Source organism: Macrosteles quadrilineatus, unplaced genomic scaffold, assembly GCF_028750875.1.
Source record: "Macrosteles quadrilineatus isolate MER2022 unplaced genomic scaffold, UCM_ALF_1.0 Scaffold_3__2_contigs__length_128488019, whole genome shotgun sequence".
NCBI lineage: Eukaryota > Metazoa > Arthropoda > Insecta > Hemiptera > Cicadellidae > Macrosteles > Macrosteles quadrilineatus.
This window is the reverse complement of record NW_026542596.1, coordinates 13405542-13424528: the sequence shown is the minus strand read 5'-3', so window position 1 is coordinate 13424528 and position 18987 is coordinate 13405542. Positions and strand designations below refer to the sequence as shown.

Below are 18987 nucleotides of genomic sequence, written 5' to 3'. Positions count from 1 at the left end.
TGGGACATTGAGTGTTGAGGTCCATGAGTGTCGTAGCAGGACATCCACAGATGGAGCGTCTCATTGAGTGTGTTGCCAGACGACAAACTGGCGTACTTGCTGGACAACACACCTGAAATGTACCACAAAGTTATGTTTGTGTTGGAGTGCATGGGACATTGAGTGTTGAGATCGATGAGTGTCCGAGTGGTGTGGCAGGACATCCACAGATGGAGCGTCTCGTTGAATGTGTTGCCAGACGACACACTGGCGTACTTGCTGGACAACACACCTGAAATGTACCACAAAGTTATGTTTGTGTTGGAGTGCATGGGACATTGAGTGTTGAGGTCCATGAGTGTCGTAGCAGGACATCCACAGATGGAGCGTCTCATTGAGTGTGTTGCCAGACGACAAACTGGCGTACTTGCTGGACAACACACCTGAAATGTACCACAAAGTTATGTTTGTGTTGGAGTGCATGGGACATTGAGTGTTGAGGTCCATGAGTGTCCGAGTGGTGTGGCAGGATATCCACAGATGGAGTGTCTCATTGAATGTGTTGCCAGACGACACACTGGCGTACTTGCTGGACAACACACCTGAAATGTACCACAGAGTTATGTTTGTGTTGGAGTGCATGGGACATTGGGTGTTGAGGTCCATGAGTGTCGTAGCAGGACATCCACAGATGGAGCGTCTCGTTGAGTGTGTTGCCAGACGACAAACTGGCGTACTTGCTGGACAGCACTCCTGAAATGTACCACAAAGTTATGTTTGTGTTGGAGTGCATGGGACATTGAGTGTTGAGGTCCATGAGTGTCCGAGTGGTGTGGCAGGATATCCACAGATGGAGCGTCTCATTGAGTGTGTTGCCAGACGACAAACTGGCGTACTTGCTGGACAGCACTCCTGAAATGTACCACAAAGTTATGTTTGTGTTGGAGTGCATGGGACATTGAGTGTTGAGGTCCATGAGTGTCCGAGTGGTGTGGCAGGATATCCACAGATGGAGTGTCTCATTGAATGTGTTGCCAGACGACACACTGGCGTACTTGCTGGACAACACACCTGAAATGTACCACAGAGTTATGTTTGTGTTGGAGTGCATGGGACATTGGGTGTTGAGGTCCATGAGTGTCGTAGCAGGACATCCACAGATGGAGCGTCTCGTTGAGTGTGTTGCCAGACGACAAACTGGCGTACTTGCTGGACAGCACTCCTGAAATGTACCACAAAGTTATGTTTGTGTTGGAGTGCATGGGACATTGAGTGTTGAGGTCCATGAGTGTCGTAGCAGGACATCCACAGATGGAGCGTCTCGTTGAGTGTGTTGCCAGACGACAAACTGGCGTACTTGCTGGACAGCACTCCTGAAATGTACCACAAAGTTATGTTTGTGTTGGAGTGCATGGGACATTGAGTGTTGAGGTCCATGAGTGTCCGAGTGGTGTGGCAGGATATCCACAGATGGAGCGTCTCATTGAGTGTGTTGCCAGACGACAAACTGGCGTACTTGCTGGACAACACACCTGAAATGTACCACAAAGTTATGTTTGTGTTGGAGTGCATGGGACATTGAGTGTTGAGGTCCATGAGTGTCCGAGTGGTGTGGCAGGATATCCACAGATGGAGTGTCTCATTGAATGTGTTGCCAGACGACACACTGGCGTACTTGCTGGACAACACACCTGAAATGTACCACAGAGTTATGTTTGTGTTGGAGTGCATGGGACATTGGGTGTTGAGGTCCATGAGTGTCGTAGCAGGACATCCACAGATGGAGCGTCTCGTTGAGTGTGTTGCCAGACGACAAACTGGCGTACTTGCTGGACAGCACTCCTGAAATGTACCACAAAGTTATGTATGTGTTGGAGTGCATGGGACATTGAGTGTTGAGGTCCATGAGTGTCGTAGCAGGACATCCACAGATGGAGTGTCTCATTGAATGTGTTGCCAGACGACACACTGGCGTACTTGCTGGACAACACACCTGAAATGTACCACAGAGTTATGTTTGTGTTGGAGTGCATGGGACATTGGGTGTTGAGGTCCATGAGTGTCGTAGCAGGACATCCACAGATGGAGCGTCTCGTTGAGTGTGTTGCCAGACGACAAACTGGCGTACTTGCTGGACAGCACTCCTGAAATGTACCACAAAGTTATGTTTGTGTTGGAGTGCATGGGACATTGGGTGTTGAGGTCCATGAGTGTCGTAGCAGGACATCCACAGATGGAGCGTCTCGTTGAGTGTGTTGCCAGACGACAAACTGGCGTACTTGCTGGACAGCACTCCTGAAATGTACCACAAAGTTATGTATGTGTTGGAGTGCATGGGACATTGAGTGTTGAGGTCCATGAGTGTCGTAGCAGGACATCCACAGATGGAGCGTCTCGTTGAGTGTGTTGCCAGACGACAAACTGGCGTACTTGCTGGACAGCACTCCTGAAATGTACCACAAAGTTATGTTTGTGTTGGAGTGCATGGGACATTGAGTGTTGAGGTCCATGAGTGTCGTAGCAGGACATCCACAGATGGAGCGTCTCGTTGAGTGTGTTGCCAGACGACAAACTGGCGTACTTGCTGGACAACACACCTGAAATGTACCACAAAGTTATGTATGTGTTGGAGTGCATGGGACATTGAGTGTTGAGATCGATGAGTGTCCGAGTGGTGTGGCAGGATATCCACAGATGGAGCGTCTTGTTGAGTGTGTTAACCCAGGAGCTTTTCGATTACTTAAATTCTTAACTATATCACACATCTTCTTGATTTACATTTGGATAGAAGAAAATAGTATTAGCTATAGGCTGAACTCGGAATAATAACTCTACTTATTCGTTTTTCTCTATCAGAATTAATTATTGGTAAACCACCAAATTTGTCTTAGATTTTTGTTTTATTTTTACATCCATATATAAATCCCAAAGTACCCATGAACTTTTGAACTGAGAAAACTAAAAGTCACACCCCCATAAAGAATATACTTAAAATGTTCTTAGAAAGAAACCTTGCGCAAAATTATCCATTATTTCATAAATTGTCTTTTAAGGTCGTAATTCCTTTCTAAAGGGAACTTTCCATATAGGCCTACCGAAATGTTAAAAATACCTCAGCTGTACTTATTTGTTTGTTATTCTTTCAATTTATTACCTTATTAAAATCAGGTGTGATTATTTGTTTGTATTACTGTATTCTGTTTTGTTTATTTCAGCTTAACTTAACCAATCAATAGTTTTATTAATACAGGGTGAGGCAATGAAAGCGCCCCAATCTATAAATAGTACTCAATAATATTCACCCTATAGATATAAATAGCACATCAAATCACAGCTTAAATCTTTTGCCCTTTTAACTTAATAAAGTCATTTTTCCATTCCTTAAAAACAAAATCCTGCAAGTGACATCAATGTCCTACTTGACATTCCTTTTTAGTCACCCATCAAATACTCCTCCAGCATTTCTTCAGGAATCACTTTAGTTTTTGGACAATTCTTAGCTTCGGTTCAAGCAAATCTGTGGGACGACTTTGAAAAACCTTGAACTTCAAGTAGCTTATCAGAATACCCCCCCCCCCCAAAAAAAAAAAAAAGGAGCCAACGTAAAGCTTTCAACAACAAAAGCTTCCTGGCAAATCTTTTTTTGGACTTTGAGTTACTGTGACTTGCACTCTTTCAACATTTGTTGGTGTACAAAGGGTTTTGCGGCACCCACCGATTATTTTTGAGTTTTAAGCTGTTATCCTAAATAATTTTACCCGGTTCACCATATGGAACAGCCCCATGTTGACCAAGGATAGAATGTGGTCTAAACAATCTCTGGGTTTCTGCACAAGAATCACTACTTTAAAAATAGGTTTCCAAATCAAAATCTCAGTACTAATAGCCTTAGGCATAATGTTTACTAAAATGGCATAGTTTAATTGATGATATAAGCACAGCTGTTCATTCATTGTTGCTTTACTTATAGTGTGACAACAAAAGAAAATTGGGGTGTTCTCACTGCCTCACCCTGTACTTATGAAGTCAAATGGGGTGAAGCCCGTGGGTAACAGCTAGTTAGGCTAAATTGTATTTAGTACTATTTCTTGTAGTTTATCTTAGTGACATAGAAACCGAAGAGGATCTTAAGAAAATGGCCCAAACTATTACAACAGAATCAAAAAAGATAAGACTTAAAGTAAGTGCAGAGAAATTCAAATATCTCAAAGTGGGAGGAATTCAAAATGAGGATGAGGGACCATTAAAAGTAAACAACCTGGCCATTGAGTGAGTATCTGAATTCAAGTACCTGGGAATAACAGTTAATTCTATAAACAAAAGAGATAATTAAATGGAAAAGAGACTGATCGCCGCGCCGCTACTAACTGTTTTCGAAGCATTTCCAAAATCTTGGGATCCAAATTACCATCGAAATCCACAAAAATAAGAATTTATAAAACCATTATCCAACCGGTACTTTAGTATGGACCAGAGGCCTGGGCCCTAACCAAACAAAACAAAAGGAGATTAATTAATCGTCTGTGAGAACAAAGTATTAAGAAAGATTTTCGAACCCATAAAAGAAAATGAAATATGGCGGATCAGGAAAAACACCGAAGATAAGAGCTGAAGATTGAGGTGAGCAGGACACATTGCGAGAAGAGAAGAAAACAGTCTCCTGAAGGTAGCTACAAATGGACGAGCACGAGGGACCCGACCGCTAGGAAGATCCAAACAGTGGGGTGACCAGGTTAAGAAAGACCTTCAGTGGATGGGGGACATCAATTGACCAAGCAGCAGACAGAAAACAGTGGAGGCAACTTGTTGGCGAGACCAAAAACCAATTTAGGTTTCAAAGGCCAAGGAGGTGAGGTGAGGTGAGTTGATCTTATCTACAAGCTTGATTCAAAGCCTTAAGTAACTCAATAAATGAAACAGCTCACCTAACAGTTCCAAAGACCAGGTGGAGATGATAGGAGCCCAAGACTCAGTGTTACAGCTGACGTAGCTACATAGAATAGTGTGAATCTCTGCAATTGTGGCCTCCTCTGGAGTCATACTCTTGGTGCTGGCTTCCTTCTGGAATTTCAATTCAAAGTACAAAATGCAGTAAAAAAACGACGGCCAAAATAATTACTTATCAAGAAGAAAATACTTGTCCTAAATATGCAACTCAATTTATTTTACAAAACATGGTTGTCATTTTCTTTTTGTCCTTGTATTTGCCTGTCCACGGGGGATTCAAAGACCTGCGTGTAACTGAGCCAGCACACTGTACCGTTTACTGTACTGATAAAATTTAGGTGTGGCATAAGGACATGCACCAAAGACATCGATGCCTTTCAATCTGTCGATCTGAGCATCCAACTCACCGACCACTGGAAACTGCCAATTGGTAGAGCACTGGGAGAATAAGTTCACTGGATTAATAAATTTGCATACTTATAATGTGGTGCTTAATAGTGTAGCATCACAGCTACAACAAGCGGAGCAAGTGTACCAAGAATGTACAAGCATGACGTCACCGAGACGACTCGAGACAGTCAGAGTTAGTTACAAGCACACGTGCACCAAAGTTCGCCGGAGGAACGCACCACGAGTAGTCAGCAGTCTAGTGGAAGCAGCCCTGGGATCGACGTCTCTGTATCGATGAGTATTATTGGCATTAGTAGACAAAGTTATAGGGGTTGGGAAAGAGTGTAGACTAGGGCAATGAGAATTTAATTAATTATGTAATTAATTATTAGGTTGCCAAGTCGGTCGTGGTCCAGTTCTCAATTTTTCATATTTTAATTCACGCTAGCTACTTGTAGATATAATCATGCAGTACTATTAGTCCTTACTTGAGGTATACCTCTACCTCATCATATAAGCTCCACAACCAAATCTTTTTTGATTTTTTTTATGGTTGTTGGAAAATAATTTGTGGTGATTACCCGTCACACTACCTTCACTAAAAGCGCTCTTGTAATAATTGGTATAAAAAAAGATCCAAATTATGTTTAACCCAACATACATGATAAAGAACCTTATTTATTAAGAGCCTTATTTAATTTTCACCTTTTTTCCATAGGTGAAAATAAAGTCACATGTTGTATATCATTTTAAAGCGTAAATAGTGATGCAGTTTTTAAACTATTTGACAGTGTTTAACAAGACGTAAAATCTTTCTTAAACAAGTTGAACCGCTCTTTTTTATTGGTTTTTTCAAATTCGTTTTTCGAGTCATTTCATATGGATCAAAATTTTATATGGATTTGGATGGAACAAACTAGGCCTATGTTTCCTGATAGAATATTTAATGTAGATTCTAAAACAAGCTGTTTAAAATAGGTATCGTTATGTAGGCTTAAAGTAGAAAAAATTAGATTCTATTAAGAAATGTCGAACAATTTTAACAATCTAAAAACGGCTGCTGGCGAGGAGTGAGGTATAAATGTCTAAATTGCGTATTTTTATCGCAATTTTGGGTGTATTACTAATGACAGAAATCTTTGATACTGGCTGCCAAACACCCTGAGGAGGAGTTCTTTAGTAAACTCTTGATCAAATTTGTTTTCACAAAAAATCTGAAAAACAATCAATCTTGCCTTTACTACTAGCTAAGGGTTAATTATATCGAAGTAGTGTATATAACAACATTTGTAGCATTCATATAGAGCTTTGGTAAAAAAAATTAAATAGGGTGAAAAGTTCCAGAGATATAGGTAGTTGGTTTTCTAAAAATCAACATCCGCCATCTGGGATTGGCAACCATTTCTATTAGCTACCACTTTGAGATGGCAATCATGGTTTTTTGACATCCTAATACACCCGTCTAACTTTGGTGAAAAGGAAAATTGGTACCCACAAATTATACCGACATCTTGCCTGGCCCATAGACATTGTAAATTTTGAAGCTTGTTTTTCGTAACTAGTTCATGTACGTTCACACTGATCGCTGGGGTAGACAAAATTTTTTCTTCTTTTATTTTAGGGTTATTTTCATGATTTGTTCTTTAGTATTTGGTTATGTAACTAGAGGATGAGTTTTTGTTTATGATTATATCGTTTTATTTATTAAATGAGGTTTTAAATGACTGAAAGAACAAGAAACAAATTGTAAACTAAACACAACCTCTACAGTTGGACGTACGGAACTAAAAATAAAATTGGCTTCAGCTGTTCCATAAGGATGACAAATCTACTGAGGAAGTATGTTTTATCTATGACAGTAGTCCCATCTAGTTGAAATCATATGTTCTCAATGTCGACTTTCTACACTTTTAAGTTCGGGAATGAAAATTTCTCTTATTGTGTAAAGGTATCGTGCAGAATAATTAACAATTTGACAGAAGTTCTTTTTTTCAAAGATGGCCCATAAATCCCACATTTTCATACTGCACACTAAACTGTGTGTTTATTTTCATAACTGATCCTTTAGTTCTAAATAAGAAGCCCACCTTAAAATTGTATCCTGACACGGAAGTTCACCAGGCTTTAAAAACTGAGGGTAAGGTACCATTTAATACGGCTTATTTGATTTTTTATGCTTTAATTGCTAGCAACTGTAAAAAATGTAAACGTAAAAATTCATCCTAGACTAGCTGTTTCATAAAATGAGCAAAAGCAATCTCTGGGAAGGCCCTTATTCCCAGTTAAATCGTAATTTATTAGACCTATGACTATTCATTAAATACTTACCTGGATTTGTTTTACGTAGTGTGATACTGCAGCATCAAAGAGTGAACAAAAGTATTCCAAAACAGCATCACGAGCAGCAAACAAGTTTTTTAGAAGAGATAGTGCCAAATGGGCAAGGTTTGAAGGATCCATCTCCGAATGACCTGAGGTTCCAGCGATAAATTTGCGAAAATCGCTATACAAGTCAGCTGGTTGAGCAGTTTTACTGCCGCTAGGTCCTTCACCTTCCATTCTTCTAAGGGGTTTCTAGAAAATATAAATAAAAGATAAAGATGTTGTTAAAGGTTTATTGCAGACATTTTCCATCACAATATGGTAACATACAATTACAAAGCGTTTCCAGATCCCGTCCCCAGGAGGAAAGACTTAACTAACACGTTACAACCAACAATACACAAAAACCCTACAATTTATTTATTCATTTATTCATGGTAACACCATTTATACAATAGTAGTTAGCATAATCAACTACAAGATGGCATAATTTACAACAACACTACATTACTACTTGAATAGAACTTGAAAAAACTTTGGGTAAGTAATGTTATTCAAGGACAAACAACAGACAATAATAACAGGCAATGCAGACAAAAAACAATCAATAACAGGCAATGCAGACAAAAAAACAATCAATAACAGGCAATGCAGACAAAAAACAATCAATAACAGGCAATGAAAGGCTATAAATAACAGGCTATAAATACAAGCTATAAATACGGCAAGCAATAACAGGCAATGAAAGGCTATAAATGACAGGTTATAACTAACAGGCTATAATACAAGCTATAAATACGGCAACCAATAACAGGCAATCAAATACATGCAAAAATTGATAATTGATAATTGAAAATAACAGACAATACAATACAACCCAATAGGCTTAGGCCTATTTTCTATTGTATCAAATTAGGCATATTCGATTATCATATCACATAGTGTGTTCATTCATCTAGATGTTAAGTTAGGTGTTGTATAGTGTACACAATATCTATGACAATATTGAAAATAAAGCTAACCTAACCCAGTCAAATGATTCAATAATAGCAATAATAAAATATCACATTTTGGGTTATTATCATTTTGTTTCAGAGTGAAATCCAATCAGTAGGCTTAAAACAGTCCGTTCGTAAATATTGCTGGGATCGATTAAAATCAAATCCTCATTTCATTTTTCAATCCTTTTTCTTTCTTTCTTATCAAACATAAATTACTCAGCACTTGCCATTGTCAAATTTAAAAACAATACTTTACACATAACGAGGAAACACAAACTATCATTTACTTTACAATATTTATAAAAAGTGAGGCCAACCAAGTCTGGTTTTGTCCTTGGCCGGCCTCGCATGTTGTAAAACAGTTTCTTTCTTTGTTTGTGTTTCTTCGTTGTATGTAAAGTGTGTGTGTTTTTTTTTTGGTACTTTCCTTTTAACCCTTTCAGTGCTATGAAACGATATATCGTTGTTTTAAAAAAACCCTAAGGGATATAGATTATATAGAATATAGAATATAGGGATATAGAATATAGAGGAAGGTTATTTAAAAAAAAATAGCAAAACGGCCATTGGTGACCTGCATGTTCATAGGATACACTACCAACCACTTAGCTAAAAGATTCGCCCAATCCGATGATTTCGAGGTGTATGTCTAAACCAAGGATTATGAACACCTCACTATGCCCCAGTGGTTGTAGTATATCGCTACAAACACACAGGTCACCAATTATTTGCCACACAGGACGGGATTCGAACCCGAGCAGACGAATGCCACTGGCCAAGTGACACACGCCCTAGCCTTCTCGGCTATCTGTGCTTGAAGACTGGGGAGTCAAAAACCTGTATTTAAGCTGTCGCCACCGATTGCGAACAGATGGCGCTGCAGATGGTTGTTCAATGCGTTACTAGGTAGCAGCACCAGTTAGTCACGGACTATTTAGATGCAATCTTTTAGTTTTAGTAGTAGTAATGTGTTCCTGAGACTTTGCTGCAAAACATTAGTTTCCCTAAAATGGCTATATTACGATAACCTCGTCCAACTAAATCAGGGTTAAATTCAATATTACATTGTAAACTATATGTCTTTTGATTTTATGAGATTTCGGTTTCAAATAATGCTATCAGAACATAAAAATTTATAGGAAAACCAGGAAAATTACAACAAAAACTAAGTTTTATTTAATGTTTACTACAAATACCGGGATTTATCTTTCTTATATATTTTCTTATTGTGTTATTATTCAAAATTAGCCTAATTAATAAAATAGTGACAACATGACAGTTAAAATTCAACAACAGGTAATGGAATTAAAAGGCAAACAAAAAAGTCTTACAAAATATGAATTATTGGCCTAGCACTGAAAGGGTTAAAGGGGACATTCATTATTATCGATGATTTCTTTTCGATATATCGATATTATTGTTTTACTTCACGATCCGTATTCCTTCTGTTTTAATTCCTTCTGTTCAAATGATATAAATTACAAATTAAGAACTAACCTTAAGGCAAATTAAAAGTAGGTCTATTCTTTTTTTTAATAGGCCTATATAAAAAATTGAATTTTCAGCACAATTTGCGATTTTCAGGGTGAAGTAGAGGAATGGGTTATTGCTGATCTAAGTTATTGCCAGTTTCACGCTGATGCCTTTGCCAAATGTGCCAAATGTAAAAAGTGTTCAAAATAGGCCAAATAATGAGAAAAAAAACTTTTTTTCAAAATTCGTTAAAAGCCCCTAAAGTAGGCCTAAACAAATACCAATAACTTAGTAGGCCTATCAATAAGTATTAAACTTGGATTATTCTAATAATTAAAATATGGAATGACTAAGTATTTACCTGAAAATACACACAAATCACATTTATTTGTTTTCTTCAGTCCCCATTTCCATGCATAGGCCTATAAAACCTTTTATATTGTAGCCTATGGGGCAACATGTTGTCTTCTTATGTTAAGACATCAAACATCAAACAAAAAAAACAAATTAACCTCAAGTTACTACTGTTTAGGCAACGTTTAACCATTCATTCATAGACTATTATTTTATCTATGGTTTAAGAGTTTAACCAAAGACTATCCATTATCCAACACAAACTTAGGTTAGGCCTGAGAGTTCTCTCTCTGTTTACACCACTCTCACGCTGTTCGCGAGCCTTTCAGGACCGGAAAATGCCACGCTTCTGCGCATGCGCTAGTAACTGGTGGCGTAGCAGCAGCTATTTTAGAAAGTCACGGATGTTTAATCTATGGTCACGGTCACTACCGTGGTCACTAACTAACTAGCGTCGTTGTAGTATTTATCTCGACTGCACTGCAACTGCAACTAGTTCCTCATAATTAATTATTATTCATATCGTTTGTTATTGTTTATGTTATGATTGAGTTATGTCTGAGTTGAAGTTGAGGTTAATTGTTATTGATAGATTTTGATTGCTGCTGTGTTGCGGAGGTTATTTATTATCGATAATGTGCTCCTTCTTCCATGCGTAGATTCTGAGAAATAATGGAAGACATCAATAACAATAACACTGGAGTACTTTGTAGTTTATGTGGAAAAGTGTTAAAAACTAATAGTAGTTTATTCAGACACTTTAGAAATGTGCACAAACAACAATTATGTAGGCCTAGCACCAGTGGAGGAGGGAATAAGTTAAGACTAAAGTGTCCACATAAGGATTGTATCCACGATTTTGTGAGGAACTCTCAACTTATAATCCACTTGAAAGAGAGACATGGTTTCAACATGGAAGTCGAAGACCTTCAATTCGATACAGAAGAAGGTAGGCCGAAAGACCCTAGCCTAACTTCACTAGACTATTCCAAGGAAATTCGTTAAGTTCTAAAATATTAAGTTAGGCAGAGTAAAATTAAAAAGGCCTTAGCCTAAGCAGAGGGAAAGTAGGACGACAGGATGATAAATACATAAACATAATCTGTAAAATTCTTCATTCAGTTACAGTAATTAAATGGTTTGGAGTTTAGCGCGGGAGAACCGTTCCAGTTTCAAGTAGATTGTTGCAAGAGTTGCAGTGAAGATACCAGTGTGATTTTCTGAAACAGCTGCAGCTGTTACAAGTCAAGTGCTACGAATAACGCTTACTTGCGCATGCGCAGACGCGCGGCATTTTCCGGTCTTGAAAGGCTCGCCTCTGTTCTGTTGCTGATGCTTTTTTTTTTGTTCGGTTTTCGAGCGCCGTGAGGTTAGCTAGCGGCTCTTTTCGGATTATAATTCTGGGTTGGTACGCCTGTGGGTGCCACAAACGTGTTTTGCAGGGATGTCGGAAATGCAATTCAATGACAATACGGTGCGAAATGATGTTTTTACATGTATGTAATGTCAATAATACCTTGGTAAAACGTGTATACACGTGCTGAACTAATTAATTCATGTATTGTATAAGCATATTTGAGGCAGTATTGTACATTATACGTAGCTATGGCTTAACAAACCTCATTCAATTAAAACTCCTAACATAAAAAATTGCATAATCTTTTTCCTAAGCCCATCACATCCACTTTGAGCTATTCTAATGGTAATATACAATGTGTTGTACAGTCTCGTAAAACGAAGCTATAAGGCAAAATCTATATGGTTGATAGGAATTCACGTCAGAAAAAATCGTACGATCTTTTTCCCAAGTCCATCACATAAACTTTGAGCTATTATAATTGTAATATACAGCGTGTAGAATAATCGGTATGAGTATGATTGAGGCAGTCCCTTAAATTACGAAGCTATAAGGCCAAATCTATATGGTTGATAGGAATTCGCGTCTGGAAAAAGTGCACAATGTTTACCCTTAGCCATCACATCAGATTTGAGATATTCTAATGGTAATATACAGCGTGTAGAATAATCAGTATGAGTATGATTGAGGCAGTCTCGTAAATTACGAAGCTATATAGCAAAATCTATATTGTTGATAGGAACTCGCGTTAGGAAAAAGTGCACAATGTTTACCCTAAGCTCATCACATCAACTTTGAGCTATTATAATGGTAATATACAGCGTGTAGAATAATCAGTATGAGTATGATTGAGGCAGTCCTTTAAATTACGGAGCTATAAGGCCGATTCTATATGATTGATAGGATCTCGCGTCAGGAAAAAGTGCACAATGTATACCCTTAGCCCATCACATCAAATTTGAGATATTCTAATGGTAATATACAATGTGTAGAATAATCAGTATGAGTATGTTTGAGGCAGTCCCTTAAATTAAAAGCTATAAGGCCAAATCTATATGGTTGATACGAATTCGCGTCAGGAAAAAGTGTACAATGCTTACCCTAAGCCCATTACATCAACTTTGAGCTATTATAATTGTAATAGCGATTATTCTAAACGCTGTATATTAACATTATAATAGCTCAAAGTTAATGTGATGGGCTTAGGGTAAACATTGTGCACTTTTCCTGACGCGAGTTCGTATCAACCATATAGATTTTGCTATATAACTTCGTAATTTACGGGACTGCCTCAATCATAATCATCTTGATTATTCTGCAAGCTGTATATTACCATTAAAATAGCTCAAAGTTTATGTGATGGGCTTGGGAAAAAGATTGTGCACTTTTTCCTGACGCGGATTCCTATCAACCATATAGATTTTGGCTTTGTAGCTTCGTAATTTATGGGACTGCCTCAATCGTATATATACTGATTATTCTACACATTGTATACCGTATTAACATTTGACTAGCTCAAAGTTGAGGTGAACGGCTTAGGAAAACGATTATGCACTTTTTATGTTAGGAATTTTAATTGAACGCGTTTTGTTAAGCCATAGCTACGTATAATGTACAATACTGTCTCAAACACGCCTATAAAATACATGAAGTATTAATAATTAGTTAACACGTATACACGTTTTATCATGGTATTATTGAAATGTTATACATGTAAAAACATCATTTCGCACCGTATTGTCATTGAATTGCTTTTCCGACTTCCCAGCACAACACGTTTGTGGCGTCCGCAGGCGTACCAACCCATATCTATTGCAATCCGAAAAAGCGCCGTTTTGAAGTTCCATGTTCCATCCATTCCAAGATCACTGATGCACGGCCGCCGTTTACTCCAGGCCGCGGCCTTCGAAGTGGCAACGTCGCAAGTGGTGTTGTAACAGCTGTTTTGTTTGAAAGCAGCTAATGGTATTTGTGTATTTACGGAAAAAGTACATCGGTCTTAGCCTACCTAGGTCTTACCGTGCCACATACGGTAATAGCTAATTCGCTAATTCCCTATAGGGAAATTCGCTAAAAAGCGAGAAAGCCTGGACAGTTTGATATACTAAATACCCCCGCCGCAGCAAACCTGCAGACTAAGCGAATTTCCATTTACAGTACCTGATTTGATTTCCAACTAAATCTATTCAAATAACATTTACCGATTAGCCTACCTAGGTTTGCTGCATACAGGGAGGGTAATAAAGTGTGTTTTTTAGTAAAATATTAATAGGTTAGTATTAAATAAATAGATTTGCCAGTTTTGATCCAAATAAACAAGCAAACTACAACAGTTTACTTATTCTCCTTATACCGGTAACGTGGGAATTTTTAATTTACAATTTTCTCTGTAACCAATTAGTCCAGTCAAGGAATGAGGTGTAGAGTGCGTGAGCAGGTAACTAAGCTATTCCTTCAGAAACTTGTTCAGGGGGCTTAGGGTGTTAACATACCAAAAGTCCTGACTCCTAGGTGGTGAGCCAGGGGGTGGAGGGGCAAAAAAGGGGGGGGAAAAGGTACGCATTTTGGGTTTTTTGATTATATCTCGAAAACTATCAACTTTTTGTATACTATAGTAAATTATAAAATTGAAGAAGATTAAATTTTCTACAAGAAAAGTATATAATGTGTTTATTTTGGTTCAACAGATTACGAGTTATAACTTATTTAATTGATATCTTATTAAAATACTCCTTCCATAAGAAATACATGTAAATTAGTATGCGAAATGGGGCGAATCCTATCTGCCCAAAGGAAATATAAATGATATTCTGGAAATATTGACAAAATTTCCAGTAATTTGACACTTTAATCATTAAAATTGATCCAAAATTAAGGCGAGGGCGAGGTAACAAAATGTCGAGTTTTGGTGTTTTTTTATTGGAAATATAAAAAAAAACTTAAATCATCCCATTTTTAAACGCTCACCCTCGCTTTAATTTTTGACAAAATTTCATGATTAAAGTGTCAAATTACTGGAAATTTTGTCAATATTTCCAGAATATCATTTATATTTCCTTTGGGCGGATAGGATTCGCCCCATTTTGCATACTAATTTACATGTATTTCTTATGGAAGGAGTATTTTAATAAGATATCAATTAAATAAGTTATAACTCGTAATCTGTTGAACCAAAATAAACACATTATATACTTTTCTTGTAGAAAATTTAATCTTCTTCAATTTTATAATTTACTATAGTATACAAAAAGTTGATAGTTTTCGAGATATACCTAATCAAAAAACCCAAAATGCGTACCTTTTCCCCCCCTTTTTTCCCCCTCCACCCCCTGGCTCACCACCTAGGAGTCAGGACTTTTGGTATGTTAACACCCTAAGCCCCCTGAACAAGTTTCTGAAGGAATCGCTTAGTTACCTGCTCACGCACTCTACACCTACTTTTGGATCATTCATTGACTGGACTAAATAATCATACAGAAACACTTCAATATACGAAATAATTTGTTTTTTAAGCTCTTCAAAATGGTCTACAGAAATTGTGTAAAAATGGAATTTTTGAGCTCAAAAACGAGGAAAGCCATTTTTACCTCATAAATCCCCCCCATAAAACCCCGTTCCCATGGTCTGATCATACTTGTTCGCAACCTCGTTCAAATAAACGTAGGTTTACATGTTTGTACCAAATTTCATCGAAATCGGATAATTTTTCTCGGGTTATTGTGCTAACGGACACACATTAATAATACATTTCAATAAAATGGTGACCATTTTGTCCTATACATATGAATATCCTATATATATGAATTTGAACGGATGGTGTTTTTGGCTTCTAGGGACATCAAAATGAAAAAAGTAAATCGGTCCCGGGTCCAAGTCTTGGGTCTTACCATGAAACCTACGGTAACAGCTTATTTCCTATATGGGAAATTCAAAACTGAATTAACACTGTGCTACATTTCTTTGATCAATCATTGAAAGAGCCGATTTGCAAACTACGGAATCATAGGTAAGTCATAAAACACCACCAAGTAGAAGAAATAGAAATTGTTTTTTTTTTTTATTATAATCGTTGGACAACCTAATGCGGCTATGAGTGGGAAACATTTGTAGAAAACACTAAAGGTCAGCTTTTTAAAAATGATAAGATATTTACTTGAAATGTTGATTATATAGAACTGTTATATACGAGTACATCATGAATATCTTTGAGTTGACTCTTTTAAAGTCATCAGAAATCATGACTGTTATTCGTTTTCAAATAACACCTGTAATACTTTGCAATTGCTCGAATTCGAGCAACAGGTACACTAGTATTTATGATTCCAACAGTTTCCTCAAAATTGTTACTTGAATTTAGTTTTAGAATTTCAGAGCAAGCTCATTTGTGAAAAAATACCTTGATAGTACGTTAAAGCTGAAGACAAAAAATTAACGTAGATGATATATTAAGGCACGTGAGTGAAAATTTAAAAACGTACGTTTTCAGGAAAAGCACTTTGCAAATTATTTTCCCCTTTTTCCAAAACTTTTATTATTTTTATTTCATTAACATTTGAAGTTTCATAAAATGTCCTTGGTAACGCAATATCTTTGGTAGTTTCTTTTTAAAAGAGCATCTTTAGTGGAAAAACACAAAATCCTGTCACAACCATAACGGACGTTTAAATGAATATTAAAAATAGTTAATATTATTTTTATAACTATGTTTTGCTATAAACTTATTTACTTTTATGACCATTATACAATAAAAAGGTCACTGAGCTTTTGGTATATTTGGTCTTTCTAGAAAAAAATAAAAAAACTCCCTGCGATGGTCGTGAAATTACGTTTTATTTGGCTCTGTTCTGGCGGTAGCCCTGCCCCTCATGTTCGAGGATACAAAGTGGACTTCTAGGTTAATCTAGCATTTGAAATATCTTATAAACAAAAATTAACACCATGTCTACTTCATCGAATGACTACGTACGGTCATGGACACACCAAAATTACAAAAAACACAATCTTTCCTTTATTAATCTTGTAATTCCTCCTTTCAACTCGAAACGACCGGCACTACAATCCTGACATACACCCCGAACTAGTCTCTAAAACCAACTGACTCCATCGACGCCAGGCTTGCCACTGTCGTGCTCCAAAGTTGAAATTTTTTCCCAAATGGTCGTGACGCCAAATCGAGGGACAGACTTATTTTGTCATGGCAGTCAGTTTGTTATGACAATAAAATTATAATATGCTCCTTTTTTGTAAGTTTAATAACCATTGATGACATAAAAATATGGCTTTATATATTTCAGCATGAATAATTAGTCTAAAAACAGCGTGAAAGTTGGAAAATGCACCCTAGGGACACGTCATGGTCGTGAATTTCGAGACTTTCAAAATACGAAAAAAATACCTAGAACCTATTTAAAACCAAATAAATGTGTGTAACATGTTGCCACCGTCCCAAAAAATATTAAAACACATAATAATAAACTACAAATCCAGTATCTACGAAGTAAAAGGCCAGGGACATGAAAACGTACGTTTTTAAATTTTCACTCACCTACAGAGAAAATTAATGATTTTCTTCTCATAAACCAATCTTTTACCTTGTCAAACTGAAAGGACAACTTGTTGACAAAAGCATCTTTATCCTAGCATGAATTGCATGAGTGGTGAGGTGGTGTTTATCTTAGTAAACGGTTTTGCCAATATGTGTTTTTGAAAATTCCTGTGGGCCTGTCAGACCCGGGTTTTGGTATAAGTGTTAAGGCCCTGTGTCCCTAACAATAAAGCTTAAACTAGCTAGCTCTTATGGAGCTGTGTCCCTAACAATAAAGTTTAGTCTAGCTAGCCCTTATGGTGCTGGTGCTTTGTCCCTAACAATAAAGATTAGACTAGCTCTTATGACGCTGTGTGTGGGTCCCTAACAATAAAGTTTAGACTAGCTCTTATGGCGCTGTATCCTTAACAATAAAAGACTGGCTAGCTCTTATGGTGCTGTGTCCCTAACAATGAAGCTTAAGACTAGCTAGCTCTTATGGCGCTGTGTCCCTAACAATAAAGTTAAGCTTAGACTAGCTCTTATGGCACTGTGTCCTCACAATAAATTTTAGACTAGCTCTTATGGTGCTGTGTCCCTATCAATAGCGTTTAGGCTAGATAGCTCTTATGGCGCTGTGTCATCAACAATAAGTTTAGACTGTAGTCCGTCCGTTTGGCTATGATACCCAATGGATTAGGAACCTTCTCGGAACTCAACTGACCCTCCCGACCCGCTCACCAGGCCGGCCGTTGATAAAAAGTTTACTTACCTTCTGTCATAGTCCCACAGATCTGTAACTTTGTTTAATTTTAAGTTGAAAAAAAATTGTTCTTAATATATTTGAGTTCTACATGAAATTAAAAAAAAATTAATGAGTCCAAACACGATGTGGATACTTAATATCTACGATCTGAAACAGGGTGTCCACAAAAAAATTTGCATTAATTTCCATGACTTTCCATGACTATCCATGACCATTTACAATTCATTTCCATGACTCACGAACTTTACACGCAAATTATTATATAACATACACACACAAATAATACTGCCTGGACATGTTATTTTGCAGAGAATACTGAAATATGTAATAACAGATAACAATGGAGTACAATAGGTACAACAATAAACTAAAACAAACCGAAAACTCATAAAATAATACAACTGTAATGAATTGAATTGTCGAACATTTGTGAAAAATACTGAAAAATGCTACAACAGTCCGGGTTATAGCTGACTAGAGCATTGAATGGTCCCCTCAAATCCATCCATAATTGGATATTTTCATGACTTTCCATGACTTCTTGCCTATTTCCCTGACTTTCAATGACCAAAATTTTTTTCCATGACTTTCCATGACTATCCCTGACTTTCCAGAATGTGGACACCCTGTGAAAGTCGGACAGAACTGGTTGACGATACAGAGTAATTGTACTACTTTCAGATCGTAGATATAATGTATCCACAACGTGTTTGGACTCAATATTTTTGGAATTTCATGTAGAACTCAAATATATAAAGAACAATAATTTATTTTAACTTAAAATTAAAAAAAAAAGTTACAGAATTGTGGGACTGTGACAGCGTGTGAGTCACTGTTTGTCTCCGGCCAGCTGAGCGAGCGGGTCGCAAGGGTG

The 18987-nt window shown here is 37.3% G+C and overlaps 1 protein-coding gene across 1 annotated transcript in view; it reads right to left on the bottom strand.

The window, feature by feature from the left end:
* The window catches only part of LOC128991003 (integrator complex subunit 5-like), a 40963-nt gene extending 30230 nt beyond the window's left edge, over window positions 1-10733 (bottom strand). The window contains exons 1-4 of the mRNA XM_054413704.1: window positions 10474-10733; window positions 7645-7890; window positions 4905-5040; window positions 1947-1972 (exon numbers count right to left, since the gene is read on the bottom strand). Coding sequence (XP_054269679.1) covers window positions 1947-1972; window positions 4905-5040; window positions 7645-7875 — 393 coding nt within the window. The 5' untranslated portion in view covers window positions 7876-7890; window positions 10474-10733. The remainder of the gene's footprint in view (window positions 1-1946; window positions 1973-4904; window positions 5041-7644; window positions 7891-10473) is intronic.
* Window positions 10734-18987: the final 8254 nt, after the last annotated feature.